Source organism: Cebus imitator, unplaced genomic scaffold (assembly GCF_001604975.1).
Source record: "Cebus imitator isolate Cc_AM_T3 unplaced genomic scaffold, Cebus_imitator-1.0 Scaffold535, whole genome shotgun sequence".
NCBI lineage: Eukaryota > Metazoa > Chordata > Mammalia > Primates > Cebidae > Cebus > Cebus imitator.
In genome coordinates, this window is record NW_016107850.1 from 917,094 (window position 1) to 943,380 (window position 26,287).

The 26,287-nt window shown below is 33.6% G+C and overlaps 1 protein-coding gene across 1 annotated transcript in view; it reads right to left on the reverse strand.

The window, feature by feature from the left end:
* Positions 1–26,287, reverse strand: part of HTR2C (5-hydroxytryptamine receptor 2C) — a 287,010-nt gene that overhangs the window by 63,095 nt on the left and 197,628 nt on the right. The window contains exon 5 of the mRNA XM_017514709.2: positions 17,609–17,809. Coding sequence (XP_017370198.1) covers positions 17,609–17,809 — 201 coding nt within the window. The remainder of the gene's footprint in view (positions 1–17,608; positions 17,810–26,287) is intronic.

Below are 26,287 nucleotides of genomic sequence, written 5' to 3' on the forward strand. Positions count from 1 at the left end.
AAAAAAAAAAAAAAAAAAAAAAAAAAGAAGTTGAAAAAGAGAAAATGAAACTCAAAGTAAGTAGAAAGAAGGAAATAATAAAGGTAAAACTAGATGTCAATGGCATAGAAAATGGACGAACAATGGAGAAAATTGATGACTCCAAAAGTTATTTCTTGGGGGAGTTAAAAAAATTTATAAACTTTTAGTAAACTAAACACAAAAGGAGAAAACAGAGATAACCATTCTCAGGGTGAAAGAGGAAGTCACTACACATTATACAGACATTAAAAGGATGGTAATTACACCATTTCATGACAATAAATTAGAAACTTTAGATGAAATGGATAATTATTTGACGATTACAATTTACCAAAACTAACATACAAAAAAGAAAATATTAATATTGCCATTCATGTTGAAGCAATTGAATCTATAATTAAGAACCTTTACACCTATGTGCACATGCATGCAAACACACACACAAACACACACACTCACAGACACAAACAACCCTACAGGCTCAGATAGCTACAGTATCAAATGACTACCTTCATTAATTTTTCCAAACATTTTAAAATAAAAAGATGCAAACTTTACACAAATCTAGAAGGCAGGGCAAATGGAACATTTTCAAACTCATTTTATGAGGCTTGCATACCCTGATATCAAAACTAGACAAGGACACCACTAAAGAAAGTAAAATGACAAGGAAAATCTCTCATCAGAATGGATTAAAACATCCTAACTCAAATATAAAAAAATAATTCAATGATATAGAAAAAGAAGCCCATTACAAAGTGGAATTTATTTCAAGAATGCAAGATATAATTCAAAACTGTATACAATTTACCATGCTAACACAATAAATGAAGAAAGAAATCCTATCATCATCATCTCAGTAGATGCAGAACAAAGGATTTGGAAAAGTTACACATATTTATGATAGAAAAGACACAAAATATGTAGAATAAAAGGGAACTTAATCTGATGAAAGGCATTTTACAAAACTTTCAACTAACAAATATTATTCTTAATGTTGAAATACTGAGCAGTTTTCCACTCAGAAAAAGGAAAAAGATGTCTATTACTTCCACTTGTATTAAACACTATTTTTTAAGTCCTACCAGTGCAATTAAGCAAGAACAATTAATTTAAAAAATTTTAAGATAGAAGAAAATGAAATAGATCTGTCTTCATTCATAAGTGACACCACTGGGTATGTAGAAAATTCTAATGAATCTGTTAACAAACTCCAAGAAATGTTAAGTAAATGTGAAAATGTCAAATGTATTTTATGTTTATATGCTAGCAGCAACCAAGTGGAAATATTTACAATAGCATCCTAGGAAATAAAATACCTAGTGATAAATCTAACAAAGGTGTGGAAGAACTCTAAATTGAATACAACATAACAGAGTGTTAAAGAAGGCCTAAGTAAATAGTAGATTATTTACATGTATATATCCATATGTACATGGATTAGAAGCCATAGTAGTATTAAGACAAATTCTCACTTAGCTGACTTATAGATTTAATGCAATACCATTTTTAAAACAACAGCACCTTTTGTTTTTGGGATTAACAAGCTAATTTTAGTTTTATATGAAAATGACAGAAGAGCAGAAGATCAAACACCTCATGTTCTCACTAATAGGCGGGTGTTGAACAATGAGAACACATGGACACAGGGAGGGGAGCACTACACACTGGGGTCAGTTGGGGGGAAATAGGGGGAGGGGGGGGGGGGGGGGGGGAGTTGGGGAGAGATAGCAAGGGGAGAGATGCCAGATGTAGGTGATGGGGAGGAAGGCAGCAAATCACACTGCCACGTTTGTACCTATGGAACAATCTTGCATATTCTTCACATGTACTCCAAAACCTAAAACGCAATAAAATAAATGGGGAAAAAAAAAAGAAAATGAAAAGGCCTTTGGCTAGCCTGGAAAATTTTGAAGAAGAACACAGCTGACAGACTTACTCCACTAGATAGCAAGACTTAGTATAAAGCTACAGTAATTAGGACATTGTAATACTAGTATGGGGACAGAATATTAGATGAATGTAACACAGCTTATAGCCCAGTAGAAACAACATACATAAGGTAACCTAGCCTATGAGAATGACCCCATTCTAATTTGGTGGGCAAGAATAATCTTTCCAATAAATGATGCTGAGTCAACTGAATATCTATATGGGGCAAAAAAATCAATCTCTAGCTCACATCAGACATATAAATTAAGTTGAGATGGCTCCTAGACCTAAATGTGAAAGCTAAGATGATTAAGCTCTTAAGAAAAGACAAACAAAAACAAAAACAGAGGAGGTTATCTTCTTGAATATTCTCTTGAACTCTGGATAGGAATACTTTTTGTAAAGCAGATACAAAAATCACTGGGCATTAAAGAAAACACTGACAAATTGAACTTTAAGTGAGTTTAAGGCCATGCACAGGTTGGGAAAAAATATTTTCAGTATACATATATGACAAAGGACTCATATCTAGGCTATACAAAAAACACTAGAAGTCAATAAAAAAATTAAATTGAAAATAGGCAAATAGTAGAAAAGATACATCATAAAAGAGGATGTCTGTCAAAATGCTTAATAACCATAACAAAAAATGCTCAGCATTATGAGTCAGTAGGGAATTAAAGATAAATACTAAGACTAGATGTCAGTATATACTTACCAGAACACTATTATTAGGACCAGGGTTTGGCAAACTATGGTTCATGTCCCAAATCTGGTCTGTAGCCTATTTTATATGGAACATGAGCTAAGAATTATTCTATATTATTCTATATTTTCCAGGGGTTGTTAAAAATATATCCGACACAGATCATATGTGGCCCACAAAATCTAAAATATTTATTATTTGGCCCTTAAAGAAAAAGTCTGTAGGCCCCTGATTAAGACTGACAATGCTAATTTTAGGAAAATATTTTTTTCTTACATGTCTTACATTTCTGTCATCGCTTATATTGTTGATGATTTTGTGAATTGATATAAACAGTTTTGAACAATCTTTGATGTATATACTTAAGGAGTCTGATTCTCAGATTTCTCTTTTGGATATATTCACAACAGAAATGAATGCTTCTACTCAACAAAAAACATGGACACTCACGTTCATTGCAGTTTTATTAGTAATAGCTAAACTCTGAAAACAAATAAAGTGTTTATCAACAATCTTGCATGTTCGTCACATGTACCCCAAAACCTACAATGCAATAAAATAAATGGAAAAAAAAGAAAATTGACAGAGAAAAAAAAAGAGTTTTGTGGATGGAAAACAAAAAATTTGCAAGTTTGTGCTATGTGTAAAAAGCATATTTTCTACTTCAAAAAAAAAAGGTAAATTCATTTTTCTATACTTATACAACGAAACACTATATGACAATGAAAAAAACAACCCTGATAAATGTAACATCCTGGGTAAATACTGACCTAATATTCATTGAAAGAAGTTGGACTCAAAAGAGCACATAAAATTGTGCCTATTATTTGCTTCCATTTATATGATGTTCAAAAATAAGCAAAACCAAACTGTAGTAAGAGAAGTCAGAATAGTGGTTACCCATGGGGGATTACTGACAGAAAAGGTGGAACAGATAGTCCTCCAGATATTTGGAAAGTTCTATATTTTTTCTGGGTGTTCATTACAGAGGTGTAGATATTTGCAAAAATTTGTCAAGATATATATATAAGGCTTGTGAGCTTTATTGTGTATGTTATGCTGAATGATTTTCAAGGTTTAAAATTCATAGATAACCCTAAATTCTACTTACAGATAGTTAAGGTTAGAACTACTGAACTACGGTGAAAATGATATTTAGAATGTTGCTAAAAGATGAGACACAAAAGATACTCTGAGGTCACGGGTTGATTTTGTGAACCATGGCTATTAATGAGTCATGAAAGTGAACAAAATTCCTTTAGGCAGTACCTTATTGGGTGTCTAAATCACTAAATCATGAATATTGTAGAGCATTGTATGCAGCAACACAAAATGGGCCTGGTTAAGGGAAAGGGTGAGCCAACATGCAAAAGTAGGATGATTAGGAAAGTCAATAAGGCATCAAAGAAGAAAGAGAGAAAACAGCATTTGAAGGAATTCTCTGAATAATTAGGCATGGAGATTTGGAGAAGAACTTTCAGTTCCTGTTGTCCTGGGTTTACTCCCAACACTTAAGAAAGTGAAGATGTGCTTTCTGTATGTTGAGAAGTATCTCTTTAAGAGAGAGAATAGAAGGAATGTGGGTGCATAAATGAGTAACAATAGAGGCCTAAACTAAGAAAGCAACTAAAAGAATGAGAGACTAGAATATAGGAGATATACTAAAAATAGGTTGTGGTGATTGGCTATGGGGGAGAAAGAGAAGGTATCTAAAATGATTCTCAGGTTTCTCTTTAGATAAATGGGAAATGTTATTGCTCATCACTAGAGAAACAAACATGCAGGATTAGGAAGAATATGGAGATAGTAGAAAAGTGATGAGTACAATCTTGAAGAATGGCACTTGAGATGTGTCCAACAGGTCCCTACACAGCTCAAGCTATAGATCTGAATATAATCTGGACAGAAATAAATAGAAATATTTATTTAAGAGTCATTGGTAGATAGATATTAATTATCTGTGGATGATGCAAGCCAGGGAAGTATATAAGCAATTGGAAAGAACAGAATCCTAGGAAAGAAGAGGGATGAAGTAGAAAATGAAGAAAATGAACTGGAGCAGATGGAGAGATAGGAGAAAAGGAAACCAAAGGAAAATTGTCATAGCTAGCAACGAAACAGAGAATTATGGAGAAAACATCATTGACTATATCAAATGCCACAAAAGGAGCTAGAATTGGAAACCTCGTTTTTTGTTTGTTTGTTTTTAAATTTACTTGTTTAACTTTAGGTGCATACTATATCTGGCATTTCTCCCCATGTTATCCCTCCCTACCCTCCCCTCTCTCCCCTAACCCCCATAACTGCCCCCAGTGTGTGATGCTCCTCTCCCTGAGCCCACATGTTCTCATTGTTTAACTCCCACCTGTGAGTGAGAACATACGGTGTTTGGCTTTCTGTTCTTGTATAAGTTTGCTGAGAATGATGGCTTCCAGATTAATCCAAGTCCCTGCAAAGGACACGAACTCATCGTTTTTCATGGCTGCATAGTATTCCATGGTGTATATGTACCACATTTTCTTTGTCCAGTCTACCATTGATGGGCATTTGTGTTGGTTCCAGGTCTTTGCTATTGTACACAGGGCTGCAATGAACGTTCATGTGCATGTGTCTTTATAGTTCTTTGGGTATATGCCCAATAATGGGATTGCTGGGTCAAATGGAATTTCTATTTCTAGATCCTTGAGAAATCGCCATACTGTCTTCCACAGTGGTTGAACTAATGTACACTCCCACCAACTGTGAAAGAGTGTTCCTATTTCTCCACATCCGCTCCAGCATCTATTGTTTCCAGATTTTTTAATGATTGCCATTCTAACTGGCATGAGATGATATCTCAATGTGGTTTTGATTTGCATTTCTCTAATGACCAGAGAAACCTAGTTTTTAAAGTGTGTTCCATAAACATTTATGTATCTCTGAAACATTTTCAATGGTTTAATGAAGTCAAAAGTATTTCTATAGAAATATTAATAGGTTATTTGCTGTTTTCATTGTGTTTACAATTTTACTGATAATGCCAATGTAATGGTGGGTGAAACTGCTGGTGCCTTGGCATGAATCAAGCAAGAGACACCAAACTGTATAAGAAGTTATCATATTCTTTATCACTATGTAGTTTTTTGGGGAAAAATCAGTTTTACTTAAGAATATCCTTCATGAAGTAGTAAAAATTATTAATTTTATTAAGTTTCAACATGAGGGTATACATCTTCTTAAGAACCTATGTTAGAAAATGGAAGCATAGGAAGAACGTATCTTCTGCATACTAATACAAAATGGTTGCTTTGAGAAAAAGTACCTATGCAATTGTTAGAGTTGCAAAATAAACTAGCCATGTATTTTTTTATAGACTAACATCTTTACTTGAAAGAGTGACTGCCAGACACACTAGAGTTATTCAGACTTGGGTATTTGGCAGCTACTTTCTCAATAATGGATGACTTGAGCCTGTCAAGCAAAAAACAGATGCTATTTGCTGCCAATGATAAAATCTGAGGTTTCAAGTGAATAGTGTAATTCTTGAAAAATGTCTATTCATCCCTGGGAGCTTGAACTTTCCTAATAGCTTAAGATTTTTCCATTAAGATTGATGAAGATTATCAGTGTATGTGTATAGTGAAATATACCAACATTGAGAAAATATGCATAACTCGGTGAACCAATTATTTTCTTAATGACCTATGCCTGATGTTACAATATAAATCATGGGTAAAATATCCATTTGAAGATACATTAATGGATTTTAATGCAACAGTATATAAAGAAAGTCAGATACTTGGTTTCTGATTGTACATTGCCACAGAAGAAACTACTACTTGCTGAGTTTTAGTGTGCTGACAAACAAGAATGACAACAATTATCTGAACACATTATTAAAATACTTTCCTCTAGAAAAGCTACCTATCTTTGTGAGGATATGTATTTTCTTCACATAATTCAACCATAGCAACTTGTTGCAATAAATTAGGTGAAAAAACAGAGATGAGAATCTAGCTATCTTCTATTAAGTCAGAAGATTAAAGAATCTTGAAAAACTGTAAAACATTTCTCTATTGATTAGTGACATTAAGCATTTTCTTCATATGTTTCTTGGTCATTTGTATGCCTTCTTTTGAAAAATGTTTGTTCATGTTTGTTCCCCACTTTTTAATGGGATTATTTCTCTTTTGTTGTTGTTGTTGAGTTGTTTAAATTCCTTATAGACTGGATTTTAGTCCCTTGTTGGATGCATAGTTTGCAAATATTTTCTCTCATTCTGCAGGTTATCTGTTCACTCTGTGGATTATTTATTTTCCGCACAGGAGCTTTTTAGTTTAAATCCTATTTGTCTACTATTGTTTTTGTCGTTTGTGTTTTGATGTCTTAGTCATGAATTCTTTGCTGAGGCCAATGTCCAGCAGAGTTTTTTCCTAGGTTTTCTTCTAGCGTTTTTGTAGTTTCAGATCTTAGACTTCAGTCTTGTATCCATCTTGTGTTAATTTTTGTATATGGTGAGAGAGGTGAGAAATTACTTAATGGGTACATCATACACTTTCTGAGTGATGGTTAACACTAAAAGCCCAGGCTTCACCACTACACTCTGTATCCATGTTACAAGCTGCACTTGTGCCCCTTAAATTTACACAAACTAAAAAAAGAAAAAACTGTAAAACAATGTGACTCTTCTTGCTGATTTTGTTTTGGAAAATATAGCTGTTTTTCATAGAGCTAATTAGTTACATAAACATATAATGGGTTTATTATTGTTATTTTAAATAAATTTAGACAAAAATAATTAAAAATTTCAATTTTAATTTCAAAGACATTAAATACTGATAGATATAACTCATATAAACACAAACTCTTTGGAATCCTCAATAATGTTTGAGTATAAAAAGATCATGAGACCAAAAGTTTGAGAATTCATAAATTAAACAATTATGTAGTCATTAGTGAATACATCGAAGACAGATTTGATCATGTGGTAAAGCTAAAAAATAAACTGATTATTATGACATACATTATAAATGTTGATAAGGAAGACATGAGAGTGACATATAAGTTTGGTTATAAAGTCTGGGAGACAGAGTGGCCACCACCTAAATTAGTATATAGATTAGAGAAGGCATTTTTAAAATTCAGTTGTTCACTTTTTCTTAAACTGAATTATAAATCTAAGGAGATCCCTATAAAATATCCAGCCTTTTGGAGTAGAACAACGTAAGGTAATGCTAAAATTAATATGGAAAGTTAAACTTTCAATAATGTCTACACAAGCTCTGAAAAATGACTAATGAATAGGGACTAACAATATCAGATAATAACATTTATGTAATAACATTTAAAATTAAAAGTGTGAAATTGTGAAATTGGCATTTGATTAGACAGAGCAGTGGAATAGAATGTAAACTTCAGAAATAGGGCCAGGTATACAAGAATATTTAATATGCTATAAAGATGGCATCTCAAATCACAGGACAGATGGACTTTTTAAATAAATGGCATGAGACAATGGAAGAATTAGTTTGAAGAGACTAAAATTGAATGTGTATGTCACAACATACAAGAATGAACTCCAAATGTATCAGAGGTCTAAATGTAGAAAAATGAGAAAAATATGGGTGATTTATTGTCCCATCTGAGTTAGGGCAAGGATTTGTTGCTATTACTCTCAACATAAAAAGGAAATCTGATTGATAAGATGAACTACATGAAAATAAAATAATTTTGCAAGGCAAAATACCATAACTATATCAAATGGCACACAGAAAATGTTTTCATTTATAACATGTAAAATGGTTAGTGTCTATAATTTAGAAAGAGCTATTAAAATTAAGAAATAAAAATGTTAAAAAATGAGCAGAAGAACACTGTAAAACCTATTTAGCAATGGTACTTAAGTGGTTTTCATACATTTAATCATATGAGCTTCAGTCACATAAAATGGATACAAATCAAAACTACACAGAGGTAACATTTCTTGCTTATGGGATTTGCAAAATTTAAAAAGTTTGAAAATAAACTTCATTAGCAACATTTTGGGGAAGCAGAGGCTTTCTTGCATTGCTGGTGGGAATGCAAAATGGTTCAACCCCTAACTACATATATCCCTTCATCAATGAACTCCACCTCTAAGAATTTATTTAGAAGATAAATTCTGAATACATTTGATCAAGAATTTGTTTAAAAGATAAACTTCCAATAATACGAAACACAGACATGCACACACACACAGAGGGACACACACACACACACACACACACACACACACACACACACACACACAATTATTCCAAGTAGAATTATTGGTTGCTTCCAAATATTGGAAACAACTTACATGACTATACAAAGAAGATTGGGTAAATAAAGTGTATCTACACAATCCATTACTAGTGAGTGTAAAAAAAAAATAGAATGAATTTAGCTTTTGACTGGAGTATTTAGGCCATTTACATGATAAAGTTAGGTGTATATCTATCATCTTATTATCAGTTGATAGAGTGATTCCCAGGACATAATACCAAATGAAAGAACAAACCAGAACAAAACATTAATTTGTATATAGCATTTTATCTTTTATTTTAAAAAGGAAAAATAACATGTGTATTTGTTTATAATCATCTTTTTGTAAAAATAAACTCAAGAATTCTAGAAATGAATGAGTGGGTTAACCAAGGAATAGAAGAGTAAGTGACTCTTTTCTGAGTATGTTATTTGCATAGTTTTAACTGTTGGAGCATCATATTAAGGTTTTACATATTAAAAATAAAGTCAAGAAGGTTGGGGATACATGCAAAAATAAAACAAAATCTTTAAATGTGAACAACGGGTATCAGAACCACAGAGAAAAAAAATTCAAACTAATTCTAGCATTTTGAACAATGCTTTGACTATATGCTGTTGGTGGAAAACATTCTGATGATAAAATGACAATGAAATTTTAAACATAGCATTTCATTTATTGGTAGCAGTATGGGTATAGAAATACTGAAATTAATTTGTTGTGTTGTAGGATATAGAAAATATGAACAATAATTATATCAATTGTTTCGGGACAAAGTTACTCACTGTGAGAAAATGAGGAAAAATAAAGAATTGGAAAGTAGCAAAAGAATCCTGTGTTCTTGGATTGAGATTAAAGGTATTGATATATAGGCAATGATTTCCTATTAGCAAGGAGCATACTGAGCTTCCATTGCAGAAATACACCAAATTGTAAAGGCCATCGACACTATGAAGAAACTGCATCAACTAGCAGGCAAAACAACCAGCTAGTGGCAAAATGGCAGGATCAAATTCATGCATAACAGTATTAACCTTAAATGTAAATGGACTAAATGCCCCAATCAAAGGAGACAGACTGGCAAAGTGGATAAAGAGTCAAGACCCATCAGTGTGCTATATTCAGGAGATACATCTCATGTGCAAAGACACACATAGGCTCAAAATAAAGGGATGGAGGAAGATTTACCAAGGAAATGGAGACGAAAAACAAGCATGGGTTGCAATCCTAGTCTCTGATAAAACAGACTTTAAACAAACAAAAATCGAAGGAGAAAAAAAAAAGGGCATTACATAATGGTAAAGGAAACAATGCAACAAGAAGAGCTAACTATCCTAAATATATATGCATCCAATACAGAAGCACCAAGACACATAAAGGAAATTCTTAATGACCTACAAAGAGACTTAGACTCCCACACAATAATAGTGGAAGACTTTAACACTTTAACACCCCACTGTCAATATTAGACAGATCAATGAGACAGAAAATTAACAAGGATATCCAGGACTTGAGTTCGGTTCTGTACGAAGTGGACCTAATAGACATCTACAGAGCTCTGTACCCCAAATCCACAGAAATACATTCTTCTCAGCACTACATCACACTTACTCTAAAATTGACCACATAATTGGAAGCAAATCACTCCTCAGCAAATGCAAAAGAATGGAAATCATAACAAACAGTCTCTCAGACCACTGTGCAATCAAATTAGAATTCAGGATTGAGAAACTTACTCAAAACCACAAAACTGCATGGAAACTGAACAACAAATGACTACTGGATAAATAATGAAATGAAGGCAGAAATAAAGATGTTCTTCAAAACCAATGAGAATGAAGACACAACATACCAGAATCTTTGGGACACATTTAAAGCAGTATCTAAAGGGAAATTTATAGCACTAAATACCCACAAGAGAAATGAGGAAAGATCTAAAATCGACAACTTAATGTCATGATGAAAAGAGCTGGAGGAGCAAGATTAAACAAAATCAAAAGCTAGCAGAAGACAGGAAATGACTAAGATCAGAGCAGAACTGAAGGACAGACACAAAAAACCCTTCAAAAAATCAATGAATCCAGAAGATGTTTTTTTGAAAAGATCAATAAAATAGACTGCTAGCCAGACTAATAAAGAAGAAAAGAGAGAAGAATCAAATAGATGCAATAAAAAATGATAAAGGGGATATTACCATCAATCCCACAGAAATACAAACTACCATCAAAGAATACTACAAACACCTCTATGCAAATAAACCCCAATAAATCTAGAAGATATGGGTAGATTACTGGATGCTTATACTCTCCCAAGGCTAAACCAGGAAGAAGTTGAATCCCTGAATAGACCAATAACATGGTCTGAAATGAGGTAGCAATTAATAGCCTATCAACCAAAAAAAGTCCAGGACCAGACAGGTTTACAGCTGAATTCTACCAGATGTACAGAGAGGGACTGCCACCATTTCTTCTGAAACTATTCCAAACAATACAAAAAGAGGGAATCCTCTCTAACTCATTTTATGAGACCAACATCATCCTGATACCAAAACCTGGAAAAGATACAACTAAAAAAGAAAATTTCAGGCCAATATCCATGATGAACATTAATGTGAAAATCCTCAATAAAATACTCACAAACCAAATCCAACAGCACACCCAAAAGTTTATCCATCATGATCAGGTCAGCTTCATCCCTGGGATACAAGGCTGGTTCACCATATGCAAATCCATAAACGTAATCCATCACATAAACAGAACCAAAGACAAAAACCACATGATTCTCTCAATAGATGCAGAGAAGGCCTTTGACAAAATTCAACAGCCCTTTATGCTAAATACTCTTAATAAACTAGGTATCGATAGAACGTATCTCAAAATAATAAGAATTATTTATGACAAACCCACAGCCAATACCACACAGAATGGGCAAAAACTGGAATCATTCCCTTTGAAAACTGGCACAAGACAAGGATGTCCTCTCTCACCACTCCTTTTCAACATAGTATTGAAAGTTCTGGTCAGGGCAATAAGTCAAGAAAAAGAAATAAAGCATATTCAATTAGAAAAAGAGGAAGTTAAATTGTCTCTATCTGCAGACCACATGATTGTATAGTCAGAAGAACCCATTGTCTCGGCCCAAAATCTTCTTAAGCTTATAAGCAACTTCAGCAAAGTCTTAGGATACAAAAGGAGTTCTTAGAAAAATATGAGACAATTTGAGCATCGAAATAATTAAGGGCAATAATGAATCATATATCTTGAACTCCCAACCTCAGGTGATCCGCCCACCTTAGCCTCCAAAGTGCTTGGATTACAGGCGTGAGCCACTGCACCTGGCCATGAATCATGTATCTTACACTGAATAAAAAGAATCAAGGAGTCCTTAGCAACATGAACTAATAAATAACAAAGACTTGGAGGGAAAACCCTTCCTTACATTAAAGTGCCAACAAATAAAGGAAAAAAGAATGATAAAGTGAGAAAAATTATCATTGTATCACCTTAGCAATAAATAGTTTAGGGAAGAATCATCAATGGATTTGAAATCCATTAGGTCAAAGTTTGGAAACAATTTCTTAATTTCCAAATATATGAAGATTTTTCTACTATTTAGAAGTCATTTTTACCTCTTTTGAATTTCAAAAAAAAATTTATCATTCTAACCCTTTATAATGTAATGAGGAATTACTTTATGGATAAACATGTGGCCAATTTTGATAAATATTTCTTGTGCAATGATGGGAATATGTATTCTTCACTTGTTAGTGAGTTCAAGTTTGTTAATTGTTTTCATACAATTGCTGAGACGGATGTGCTAAGATGTATGCCATGATTGTAGACTTGTCTATCTGGCCCTGAAGTTCTGTCCTCTTTTACTTTATATTGTACATACTATGCACATTACATATGTGTGTGTGTGTATATATATATATATATATATATATATAATTATGTACGTGCAAAATTATTATGTTGTCTTCTAGATGTATTGAATCTTTCATCATTAAGTAATCTTTCTCTAGAGTATTTGTTTTATGGTGAAAATCTATTTTGACAAATATTATTATAGCTACACAGTCTTTCTCTTGGATAGTGTTTGGATGGAGGAATGTTTTTGTTTGTTTTTATCCTTTTACTTTCCTTATGCTTTATATATGCCACTTGTAACATATAGTTCTCTTATTTTTTTGAGAGCCTGTATGACATTCTTAGAATACTTAGTAATTACTATAATTAGGGATACGTTTGGTTTTAATTCTGCCATTTAGTTTGTGTTTTATATTTTTCTATCTTTTATTACCTCCTTTGGGATTTATTTTATTTTTTTATTTTTTTTCCCATTTATTTATTTTATTGCATTTTAGGTTTTGGGGTACATGTGAAGAACATGCAAAATTGTTGCATAGGAACACACATGGCAGTGTGATTTGCTGCCTTCCTCCCCATCACCTACATCTGGCATCTCTCCCCTTGCTATCTCTCCCCAGCTTCCCAGCCCCCACCCTCCCTCCCCTATTTCCCCCCAACTGACCCCAGTGTGTAGTGCTCCCCTCCCTGTGTCCATGTGTTCTCATTGTTCAACACCCGCCTATGAGTGAGAACATGTGGTGTTTGATCTTCTGCTCTTCTGTCAGTTTGCTGAGAATGATGGTTTCCAGGTTCATCCATGTCCCTACAAAGGTCCCTAACTCATCGTTTTTGATGGCTGCATAATATTCCATGGTGTATATGTGCCACATTTTCCCTATCCAGTCTATCATCGATGGGCATTTGGGTTGGTTCCAGGTCTTTGCTATTGTAAACAGTGCTGCAATGAACATTCGTGTGCACGTGTCCTTATAGTAGAACGATTTGTAATCCTTTGGATATATACCCAGTAATGAGATTGCTGGGTCAAATGGAATTTCTATTTCTATGTCCTTGAGGAATCGCCACACTGTCTTCCACAATGGTTGAACTAATTTACACTCCCACCAACAGTGTAAAAGTGTTCCTATTTCTCCACATCCTCTCCAGCATCTGTTGTCTCCAGATTTTTTAATGATCGCCATTCTAACTGGCTACCAAAACACCAAAAGCATTGACAACAAAAGCCAGAATAGACAAATGGGACCTAATCAAACTCCACAGCTTCTGCACAGCAAAAGAAACAATCATTAGAGTGAATCGGCAACCAACAGATTGGGAAAAAATTTTTGCAGTTTACCCATCTGACAAAGGGCTGATATCCAAAATTTACAAAGAAGTAAAACAGATTTACAGGAAAAAAACTAACAAGCCCATTCAAAAGTGGGCAAAGGATATGAACAGACACTTTACAAAAGAAGACACACGTGAGGCCAACAAACATATGAAAAAATGCTCATCATCACTGGTCATCAGAGAAATGCAAATCAAAACTACATTGGGATTTATTTTATTATTTCATTTTATCTTTTATTTGTAGAGACAGGGTCTCACTCTCTCACCAAGGCTGAAGTATTGTGGCATGATCATAGCTCACTGCAGCCTCAAAATGCCTAAGTTCAAGTGATCCTCCCACCTCAACCTTCTGAGTAGCTAGGACTACAGGCACATGCCACTATACCCAGATAATTTTTATTATTTTATAGTAATCTTCTGTAAAATCAGAAATTAAACATTCATTTCTGTTCTATTAGTGGTTCTATTAGTGGTTATCCTTGAATATACAAGTCATGCTTTATTCATCAAAGCATAATATTAAATGCCATTTTTATATTTATCCTGGACAATGAAAGCAGCTTCCCTTCAATGCTTTTTACTTATGTGCTATTGTCTTATGTATTTTAATTCCTGAAATATTCTGAGCCCCAGAGACATTGTTATTGGTTTCTACAGTCAATATTTATTTATATTTAACCACATATTTACCATTTCACTGCTCTTAATTGCTTCCTGCATTTCCAACCTTCCACCTGTTGCCATTTCCCTTTGCTCTAAGAACAAACTTTGGTACTTCCTTAAGTAGAAATCTGCTGTTGGTATGTTCTCAGTTTTTTTTTTTCTCTGATAATGTCTTTATTTCACCTTGATCCATTAGGTATAATTTTGCTGAATATATAAATCTAGTTTAGCATCCTGTTTTTTTTTTTAGTGCATTGACACTATACACCAACATCTTCTGGCTTTCATTATTGATGTTTAGAAAGCATTCATTCACCTTATCATTGCAATGTTTTTTCTTTATTTCTTCAACATCCTTATGATGGTTCTAGATGTTCATTTTTAAATTCATTTTTCTTGAGATTTGGTGAGCTCTTTAAATGTAAGAATGTCTTTCATCAATTCTGAAAGCCATTAGTTTTCATATATTGCTTTTCTGCCATTCTTCTCTCTCCTTGTGGAACTTTCTTCATTTTATACTATTTTCTGTTTTCTATCATTCAATTTTCCATGCTTTATTCATTATAACTTCTTACTAGTCTCCAACAATTCTCTCTTTAGCCATGTCTACTCTGCCACGGAGTTCTTAGGTGTTTATTTTTTTAAAATTAATTAATTTCTGTGCATGTATGGCAGTCTCACTCTGTTGCCCAGGCTGGAATGCATTGGCATGATCTCAGCTCACTGCAGCCTTGGCCTCTGGGGGTCAAGTGATCCTCCCACCTCAGCCTCCCAAGTAGCTGGGATTACACATTTGTGCTACCATGCCTGGCTAATTTTTGTATTTTTAGTAGAGATGGGGTTTTGTCATGTTGTCCTGGCTTGTCTCAAACTCCTGGCCTCAAGTGATCCCCCTGCAACATCCTCCCAAAGTGCTGGGATTACAGGTGTGAACCACTGTACCTGGCCATTCGTTTTTCATATTATGCTTAAGCTCCATATTTTCTAGGTGTTTCTTGAATCTTAATGTCATTGTTTATAGTTTGCACTTTCTTGCTGAAGTGTTTAAGATCAACACGTAATTTCCATGTGCTCATTGGAATAATTATTTAAAGTCTATGTCTGGTAACTCAATTATTTGAAGTGTTTGTAGGTTTATTTCAATTATTTTTTTATTGTCCTATATCTGGTTCATGTTGCATTGTCTCTTCACATATCTGCTTATCATTGTATTTCAGCGACAGCATTTGAAAATTATTGAAAGAACTAAGTTGAAACCTAGGATGATGGTTTTTTGTGTGTGTATGTCCCCAAATTAGAATCCTGAACAATATGAAATCATCTAAATCCAATTTTAGGGCTCAAGATTTCTCTCATTTACATAGATGACTTGAACCAGGGCTGAATTCCATATCTATGGTGATTTAATCTTGGTCTATCCTCATTCCTAGTGTCTGGTTCTTTGGGATCCCAGAATTAAATTCAGGTTGGTTGGCCCTTGCCAGACTCCGTATTCCTACTTTAGTCCTTTGCTTATGAGACTGAAATGATCATCCCCACCTGTCAGTCACATCTTCATCTTCAGGTTTATAATGCATCATTGGGAAAAGTGAACCAGAAGTCATAATAATTTTTCTTGGATTTTTGTCTTTTTCTGGATCTTAGCCCATAGTAATTTCTATTTCATTAGCTTCTCAGGGATTTTGGTATTTTATCCATGTGTTTAATTGTCTTTAGCACAAGAGTCATTGCAAATTACTCAGTCTGTCATTACTAGAAGCTGATGCACCAATATTTATCTGTGTATTTCCTTTGAAAGCACCATAAAAGCTGGCATCTTTTTAGATGAACTCTTTGGGATTGGCTGGGGCAAAATCTGTGAACCCTTGAATTTATAAGTCGAACTGTTATGTAACTTCTTTTTTTCTTTTGGGACAAGCTTCATGACTGTTTATTCAAAGGTGTCTGTGCTATCAGTAAACCCAGAGTCAAAATATTTAGTGAAGATTAAATAGAGGTCTTGATCCTGTTGCATGCTTTACCGGAATCTTTTACAAAAATATAAATTTGAAGAAAAATTATTTAATAGGACATAAGTTTAACTCCAACTAGAACGGAAAAAAAAAAAGGATTGTAAAACCCCTAAATTCCAATTGGTTAAATTTCTTGGCTTTAATATTAGCACTTATGAATACCTCAAATATAAGCAATAGATGATCATTTCTTTCCCTTTAAACTCCTACAAGTCTTTAAAGAAATGAATAACTTTTTTCTTTTGTATACCCAGAATTCAAGAAGACAATTAAAACTGAGGGAAAATTGTACATTTTAGGTCTCATAGCAAAATAAATTTAGATGTATTTACTTCATCAAGATTTAGATTGCATTATTAATTTTTCTACTGAAAAAGATAAGAATTTAGAATAAAAATACTAAAGTTAATATTCTGGGATACATGTAACTTTTCAATGTAAGATTGAAATGTTATATTTTTTAAAATTCAGGCTTTAATTTTGGCTTTATATTTTTCTCATCTTCAAAGCATTTAAAATATTTCAAATATTTTGTATCTGTGTTGCAGAATTCATTGGCATACTAACGCATAAAATAATTTAGCAACATAAAGGGAAACTTTATATTTACATATTCATACACATTACATTCATTTCATTATTGTTAACCTAAATATCAGATAAATAGGTTAAGAATAATTACTAAATAGAAGAACCCGATCAAACGCAAATGTTACCAGTCGACGTCTGTACGTTGTTCACAGTACATAATCCGAAAGTATTGAGCATAGCCGCTGCAATTCTAGCGGCCAAAAGTTTTATTTACCTATAGAAATTGCCCAAACAATAGCAATCTTCATGATGGCCTTAGTCCGCGAATTGAAACGGCTATGCTCAATAGGATTACGTATTGCTACATACCGATCCAGCGATATAGCGCAGAGGTGCATGATGGACGCTGTTGAAAATAAAACATCTAAAGAAATCCAGACGGGGCACAAATACCTAGGTAGTGGCCAGACATAATCTGAAAGAGAACAGAGAGAAGACAAGAACATGTCATCCAAACTGTACTGACTATAGTCTTAAATATTAGTCAGCTTATATTTTCCTGACACAATCTAAACCTTTTCAAGAAAGTGAAATTTAGGAAGCATTATTTTCCGTAGTGATGATGATGATCATGATAATGATACCTTCGGTGTGACATACATTTTATTGAGGTAAAATTTACACGACATAAAATTAATCTCTTTAGAGTGTACAATCCAATGGCATCTAGTACATTCACAGTATTGCACAATCAGCACCTGTCTCTAGTTCAAAAACATTTTATCACTCCAAAAGAAAACTGCATACCCATTAAGCAGATACGCCCCATTCTCCCCTCAACCATCCCCTGCCAACCTCTAATATGCTTTCTATCTTTATGGATTTAACTAATTTGGATATTCCATATAAATAGAATCATACAATTTGTGACTTTTTGTGTCTGGCTTCTTTCACCTAGCAAATGTTTTTGAGGTTTATCTATTTCGTAGCATGTATCAATACTTAATTCTTTTTTGTGGCTGATGCTATTATCAATTGAGGTTTCTTTGGAAGCTGTTGTAAATAGAATTGTTTTCTTAAATTCTTTCATGGACTGTTCATCGCTGTGCATATAACTACAAATGTCCTGCAACTTGGCTGAATTCATTTATTAGATCTATGTTTTGTGTTGATTCTTTGGGATTTTCCATATATAAGATCATGTCTTCTGCAAACATAAATAATTTTTTTTCTTCTTTTCAAATTTTCCTCTTCTTTTTATTTCCTTTCTTTGACTAATTGCTCTACATAGAATGTTCAGTACCATGATAAATAGAAGTAATGAAGGTGGGCATTCTGTTTTTTTTCCCTGATCTTAGAGGAAAATCAGTCTTTCACTATTGGCTTGGTTTTGTTCTTGTTTTTTATAAATGCCTGTGAAGGAAGTATTCTTTTATTTCTAGTTTGTTGAAAATTTTTTATCATAAAAAAATGATGGATTTTTTGCAAATTTTTTTTCTGCATCAATTGACATAGTCTTGTGGTTTGTATACCTTTATTCTATTAATGTGATACATTACATTGATTAGTTTTTGTATGTTAAATCCCTCTTGCATCCCTGAGATAAGTCCCATTTAATAATGGGTATATAATATGGTGCTGAATTTCATTTTATTTTATTGAGGACTTTTGCATTCATATTAATAAGCAATACTAGTCTGTAGTTTTCTTGTAATGTCTAGCTGGCTTTGATATTAGGATGATGCTGGTCTAATAGAATATATTACAAAATGTTCCTCATTTTCTATTTTTAGAAAAGTTTGAGAAAAATTGGTATTAATTTTTTAAATGTTTGGTGAAATTCAAAAGCAAAACTTGAGCTTTTATTGTTGAAAGGTTTTTGATTACTGAGTCAATATCGTTACTTGTTATAGGTCTCTTCAGATTCTCTGTTTCTTCTTGAGTCACTTTTGGTAGTCTGTGTGTTTTTAGGAATTTTTCCATTTCATCTAATTATTTAATTTACTGGAGTATAATTGATCATTGTATTGTTTTATAACCCTTTTATTTATTTATTTATTTATTTATTTATTTATTTTGAGATAGGGTCTTGCTTCATTTTCCAGGCTAGTTTGCAGTGGTGCAACAATGGCTCACCGCAGTCTCAACCTCCTGGGCTCAAGCAATTCTCCTAACTAAGCTTCCTGAGTAGCTGGGGCTACAGATATGTGGAACCATACCTGGCTTGGTTTTAAGTTTTTTTTGTAGAGATGGGTTTTCACCATGTTGCCTCGGCTGGCCTTGAACACATGGGCTCAAGCAATCCTCTCACCTTGGCCTCCCAAAGTGCTAGAATTACAGGCATGAGCTACCACACCAGGAGGATTGGCCAGCCAATCCTTTTACTTTCTGTAAGGTTAGTAGTAATGTCCCCACTTTCATTTCTGATTTCAGTAATTTGTGCCTCCTCTTTTTCCTTAAGCCTGTCTAGCTAAAGATCTGTCAACTTTTTTGATCTTTTCCAAAAAAGAAAAACTTTTGATTTTTTTGTCTTTATTTTTTTCCTATTCTCTATTTTGTTTATTTCTGATTTAATCTTCATCATTTCAGTTCTTTTGTGAGTTTGGGTTAAACTTGCTCTTCTTTTTTAGTTTTTTAATGTATAAAGTTAGGTCATTAATTTGAGTTCTTTTTATTTTTAAATGTAGCCATTTATAGGTATAAATTTCCCTCTGAGCACAGCTTTTAATGCATACCATAACTTTTGGTATATTAAGTTTATATTCTGCCATTTTGAGAATGGCATAATAAAAACTTAATTGAAAATGGCAGAATAAAAACTTAATATACCAAAAATGGTGGTATATTTTTAAATTTAATTTGTAATTTCTTCTTTCACTTATTGTTTGTTTAATATTGTTTAATTTTTGCAAATTTGCAAATTTGTCAGTTTTCTTTCTGCTGCTGACTTCAACTTTGAAGAATATTTTTGATGTATTAGGATACCTTGAATAATAATAATATTTTAAACATATTGTGGTTTGTTTCGTGGTCAAACATATGATCTATCCCAGAGAATGTTCCATGTGCACATGAGGAAAAATGTATCTCTTGTTGTTGTTAGATGGAATGTTCTATATCTGTCTGTTAGAATTAGTTGTTTTATAGTGTTCAAGTCCTCTAATTTTCTCATTGATTTTCTACCTCGTTCTGTGCATTATTGAAAATTGAGTATTCATATCTCAAAATACTATTATAGATCTATCTTTTTCTCCCTTTAATTCTTTTATTTTTCACTTCCTGTAACTGTCGGGTTCTGATGTTAGGTACATGTATGTTTATACATATATGTTCTTGATGGTTTGAAATCAATAGATGATGTTCTTTGTCTTCTTTGTCTTTCGCAACAACTTTCTTCTTAAGTTCTGTTTTGTCTGACAAGTTTAGCCACTTCAACTCTCTTTTGGTTACTATTTGCATGGAATATCTTTTTCCATCTTTTCACATTCAACATACATGTGTCCTTATGTCTACAGTCAGTCTTTAATTTAAAGCATATAATTGGATTATCTATTTTTATCCATTTTGCTAGTGTCTGCCTTTTAACTGGAAAATATACTTCCTTCACATTTAAAGTAATTACAGTAAAGAAAATATACTTGCACCATTTTATCTATAACATATACTATCATTTTTTCTGTCACTGCCTTCATTTGTGATTAACTGATATTTTTGTGATTAACTGACTTTTTTGTAAGAATTCTCTTCTTGTCTCATTCTCTTTGTATTGTTTAAATTTTTTACTTTGATTAAGCTGGGGGTTGTAATTATAATCTTTCATGACAATCAAGTTTTAATTATAGATACTTAGTTTCAATACTATACAAAGAATTTGTTTCTTTACATCTTCATCATTTTTTGTGTTGTTATTGTCACAAATCACATTTTTTACACATTTGGTGCTCATTAATATAGATTTATATTTATTACTTTATGTGTTCACCTTTTAAATGAAATAGAAAATCAGAACAGGCATAATAAACCCATATTACAATCCCACTGGATTTTATATTTGCTTTGTAGCTACTTTTTTTTTTTTTATTTCTTTATATGCCGTCAAGGTACTTTTTGGTGTCCTTTCATTTTATCCTGATGGACTCCCTTTAGCATTTTTTTTTTAGAGTAGGTCCACTGGTAATTAACTACCTCTGATATTTTGTTTCTGTTTTTGCTTTTTTTTTTTTTTTCCCAGGGAGTGCTTTAATTTCTCTATTTTCTGAAGGACAGCTTTGCCAAATTTAAGGCATTTATTTGATAACTTTTTCTTTCAGCACTTTAAATATGTCATCTCACTGCTTTCTGGCCTCCATGATTTCTGAAGAGAAATTCACTGTTAATCTTGTTGAAGATACTTTGTATGTGATGAGATGCTTGTCTCTTGCCGCTTTTAAGATTCTCTCTTTGTCTTTCAAGAGTTTGATTATACTCTTCCTTGGTTTGGATCTTTTGGAATAATTGTTACTTAGAGTTCATTGAACTTCCTAGATTTATAGTCATGTCTTTCTTCAAAGTTGGAAAGTTTGTGGCCATTATTTCTTTAAATATTTTTTCTGATCCTTTTTATCTCTAATCTCCTGGAAATCCCATTATGCATATATCAGTACATTTGATAGTGTCTCAAAAGTCCCTTAGGCATTGTTCATTTTTCTTTATTATTTTCTTTTTATGCTCCTTGCACTGGATAATCACAACTGACCTATCTTCATATTCTGTGATTATTTCTTCTGTCTGCTAAATTCTGCTATTGATTAATTCCTGTGAATTTTTCATTTCAGTTATTATAATTGTTAGCCCCCATATTTCTATTTTTTTTTTTTTACAATTTTATCTCTTTAATTATAGTCTCTGTTCCTTGAGACATTGTTCTTCTGGTTTGCATTAGTTCTTACTCCATGGTTTCCTTCAGCTCTTTGAGCACATTTGAGATATTTGATTTGAAGTCTTTGTCTATTAAGTCCAATGCTTAGGCTTCCTCATGATCAGTTTCTGTTTTGTTTTCTGAAAATAGGTCATACTTTCTAGATTATTCGTATGCTTTTTAATCTTGGTAAAACTTGGACATCTTAATATTACGATGTGGCAGCTCTGTAAATCTAATTTCCCTCCCTTCCTGAAGTTAATTTTTGCTACTTGCTGTGGGTTGATTTTGTTTGCCTGTCTAGTGATTTTTCAAAACTAGTTTTGTAAACTCTATTTTCTTTTACCTTGGTCTTCTGTGGCAGCTGAAATCAGCATCCTGTTAGTTTGGTGGTTACCCAGCACTTTACAGAGGCTTCTTAAATACCAGTTGACAAATCAAAAAAAAAAAAAAAAAGAATAATTGCTTTCTTACTTTTTGTAGGTTGGCTCTGTTTGAGACCTTCCTTCAATGCTTAATGAGGTTGTTATGCCTTCAATGCTTAACTCTGCTTTAGCCTCAACTTTATGATTGAGCAGAATCTCAGAGGCTGAAGGACAGCCCAGCTATAGGTGAAAGAATAGTGTCTTTCCAAGCTATTTCTAAGAATTCTGGCATCCTTAGGCGTGTTATGTGTGGCTTTTTTCATTCTCTGTTATATTTGACTGACTTAAAAATAAAGTTTTCTTTTCCAACATGTCTCCATTCCCAACCTCTTTCTTCCCAGGCCATTCAACCTGTTTCTTGTTTGTGTGGTCTAGTGTTACTTGTCCTAGTCTGCTGCAAACAGTGCTTCTGCCTTTTAATACTTCTGGCGAACTCCAACCAGAACATCATCTAAGCCCTGGAAATGCTCTGAGTGAGGCAACACAAAGGCAAGTTATTGTCCCAGTCCTTCAGAGAAGTATGAAAAAACAAGCACATTTCTTTGAGGATGTATTTCTTTGGCACTAGCAATATGCATCAGGAATGTAGGCTTTCGTCTTCAAATTAGCTGCATATCTGTAAATGGAATATGGTGGCAGGTTGCTTAAAATGCTACAGTGCTCTCTCACTGCAAAGCAGTGGGTTTCTTCTTTATTTAGCATTCACTTGTTTGTTTTAGTTTTTTGGTTAGAAATTTGAGTTTCATATTAGTTGATTCTGACAACTGTTTCCAGGTCATTTTATTGCTCTTGTGGAGAGACAGAACACTAAACTTTCCTCTCACATAAATTGCTTTTATGTTACCTATTTATTCCTTAATTTACCCTATGTTAGCTATTTGTTTTCTATGTGCCAAACATTTTGTTAGATACTAGAAGAAAAGATTAATAAGTGACAGAACTCTTGTTATTTTTACTTCTAACAGTTACCAGCTGAATTACTGTTGCCATTTTGATGATAGTCTTTGGTGTGCCATAAAGTCTGAATTTGAGCTGGTGCCAGAATTAGCAGAACATTCCAAGTAAATTGTATTTGACATTGATGTTCCAACTTGAAAAGTTGAGATCTGAGTTATATTTAATAGTGGTAAAGCTTCCACACTGGAGCAGTATTAAAAGTTTAAAGTTTTTGTAATGACATTGGCATGTAGAATCTAGCAACTGAATCAGGAAAAAAAAAAAACAACTTTTAAATGTGCTGTTGGTGAACTGTTTTATGATGTATCATATTCTAGTCTGTTAGACTTGTGAGAACTATCTTAGATACTGGGCTTTTCTCCTATGCAACCTTAGTAGGTGTGACTACCTTACAGGATAAATAAACAATTCACAATCTTGTTTTCTTAGGGAAGTAAGGAAAAGAAAGGTGAAGTGTGGTTGTTAAAATATTCTGGAAGTTTCGTTGACCAGCATCCTTTCTTTGGGCATTTTTGGTTTCTTCCAGAATGGGCTGATGGATATGTCAAGATACAGACTGATCAACTGGTGCTTCATTCTTGATAATAAAGAAGCAGTGACCAAATCCCTCTACTTTGAATGTGAACATTATTGCCCATTAGTAAGAGATTTTGTACAACTAATTATTCTTTTATTTTGAAGTTCTATTGTTTCTGTAATACTCTTGTTTAGGTTGGTAATATTCTCAACCTTCACCAGTATATAACGTGTTCTTAGATGTCTATTAAAGGCAGTAAAATAGCCATTTTTCATTTTTCCATTATAAATTGTGCTGCTTCAATCTATATGAATTATTCATACATATTTGGATAATAAAATTTTCTTAGATTAACCATTAGAATTCATATTTATGATGCTTGGTATGTGCTGAGCTTCATGAGTCTGTAAACTTATTGCTTTCACCAAATTTGAGGAATTTTCAGTCCTTATTTTTGCAAATAGTTTTTGTTTCCATTTTCCCTCTCATTCCCTGGGTATGTTAGGGCATTTGCTATTGTTTCACAGATTCCTGAGAGTCTGTTCTTTTCCTCCTCAATATGTTTCTCTCTGATCTTAGTTTCGGATGATTTCTATAGATCTATCTTCAAATGCACTGGCTACTTTTTCTGTCATCTCCATTACTCTGTTAAGCTCATCCAGGATAATTTTATATTTCACATGTTATATTTTAGCTCCCAAATTGCCATTCAATTGTTGTTGTTCTTTTTATTTATCTTCTGAGGTTTTCCATTTTCAATAATTATGAGCATGTTTTCTTTGATGCTATTGATATAAATATAACAGCGGCAATAAAATCTTTGTGAATTTTAACATCTGGGTATTCTCAGGATAGGCCTTTTAAAAGTTGTGTGTGTATATCTGTGTGTGTGTGTCTGTGTGTGTGTGTGTGTGTGTGTGTGAGTGTGTGTGTGAGTGAGTTGTCTTTTCCAGTTTCCTCCTAAAGGGAAACATTTTAGGTTGTAAAATAAACATTGTGAATGCTATGTTGTCAAGATGCTGGATTTTGTTTTATTGCTCCAAAGTGTATTGGTGTTTTTGTTTCTGTTTTCTGGCAATTAGCTTGGCTGTACTCAAACTGCTATCTCTGCCATTTGGGCTACAACTCAAATGTCAATTCAGTTCACTTAACATTTCTTAGGCTGCTTGCAGGATGTCCCAGGCATGCATGGTTTAAAGGTCAGCTAGCAATTTAGGCAGAGTTTATAGTTTCCCAGAGAAAAGTTTATGGTTCTCTCTATCTCTACCTTTTCCCAGATGCTCCTTTACCTTCCAGTTTTGCAATTTCCTCAGGATCTTTAGGCCATAAAAACCAAAGACATTTTTTTGGTTTTTTGGGGAGAAGATCTGGCTCTGTCACCCAGGCTGGAGTGCAGTGACACTGTCTTGGCTCACTGCAAACTCCACCTCCCAGACTCAAACAATCCTCCTGTCTCAGTCTCCTGAGTAGCTGGGACTATAGACACTGGCCACCATGCCTGGCTAATTTTTGTATTTTTTGTAGAGATGGGGTTTTACATGTTGCCCAGGCGGGTCTCTAACTCCTGGCCTCAAGTGATTAACACACCTTGGCTTTCCACAGTGCTGGGATTACAGGCATGAGCCACCACACCCAACCAAAAAACTAAAGATTTTTTAATTGGAGTTTTAGCTACCTCTCATGGCAGAAATTGCATCTTCCTCTTAAGCTATAAGTCATGAAATTTGGAAACTTTCATGTCCACTTATATGAGGTACGTAGGATAGTCAAATTCACAGAGACATAAAGTGGAGTAGTGATTGATTACCAGGGATTGCGGGTGGGGGCTGAGGATGCAGAGTTATTTTTTAGTGGGTACAAAGTTTCAATTTGGGATGGTGAAACGTTCTGGAGGTAAATAAGGGGTGATGGTTGCAAAACATTGTGAATGTAATTAATGCTGCTGAACTGTACACTTAAAAATGGTTAAAATAGTAAATTTTAAACTATTTTATCTCAATAATATTTTTAAACTGGCAAACTACTTCCAGCAGTATATTAAAAGTATACTCCATGAGGCTGGGCATGGCAGCTCACACCTGTAATCCTAGTATTTTGGGAGGCTGAGGGGGGCAGATTACCGGAGGTCGGGAGTTTGAGATCAGCCTGACCAACATG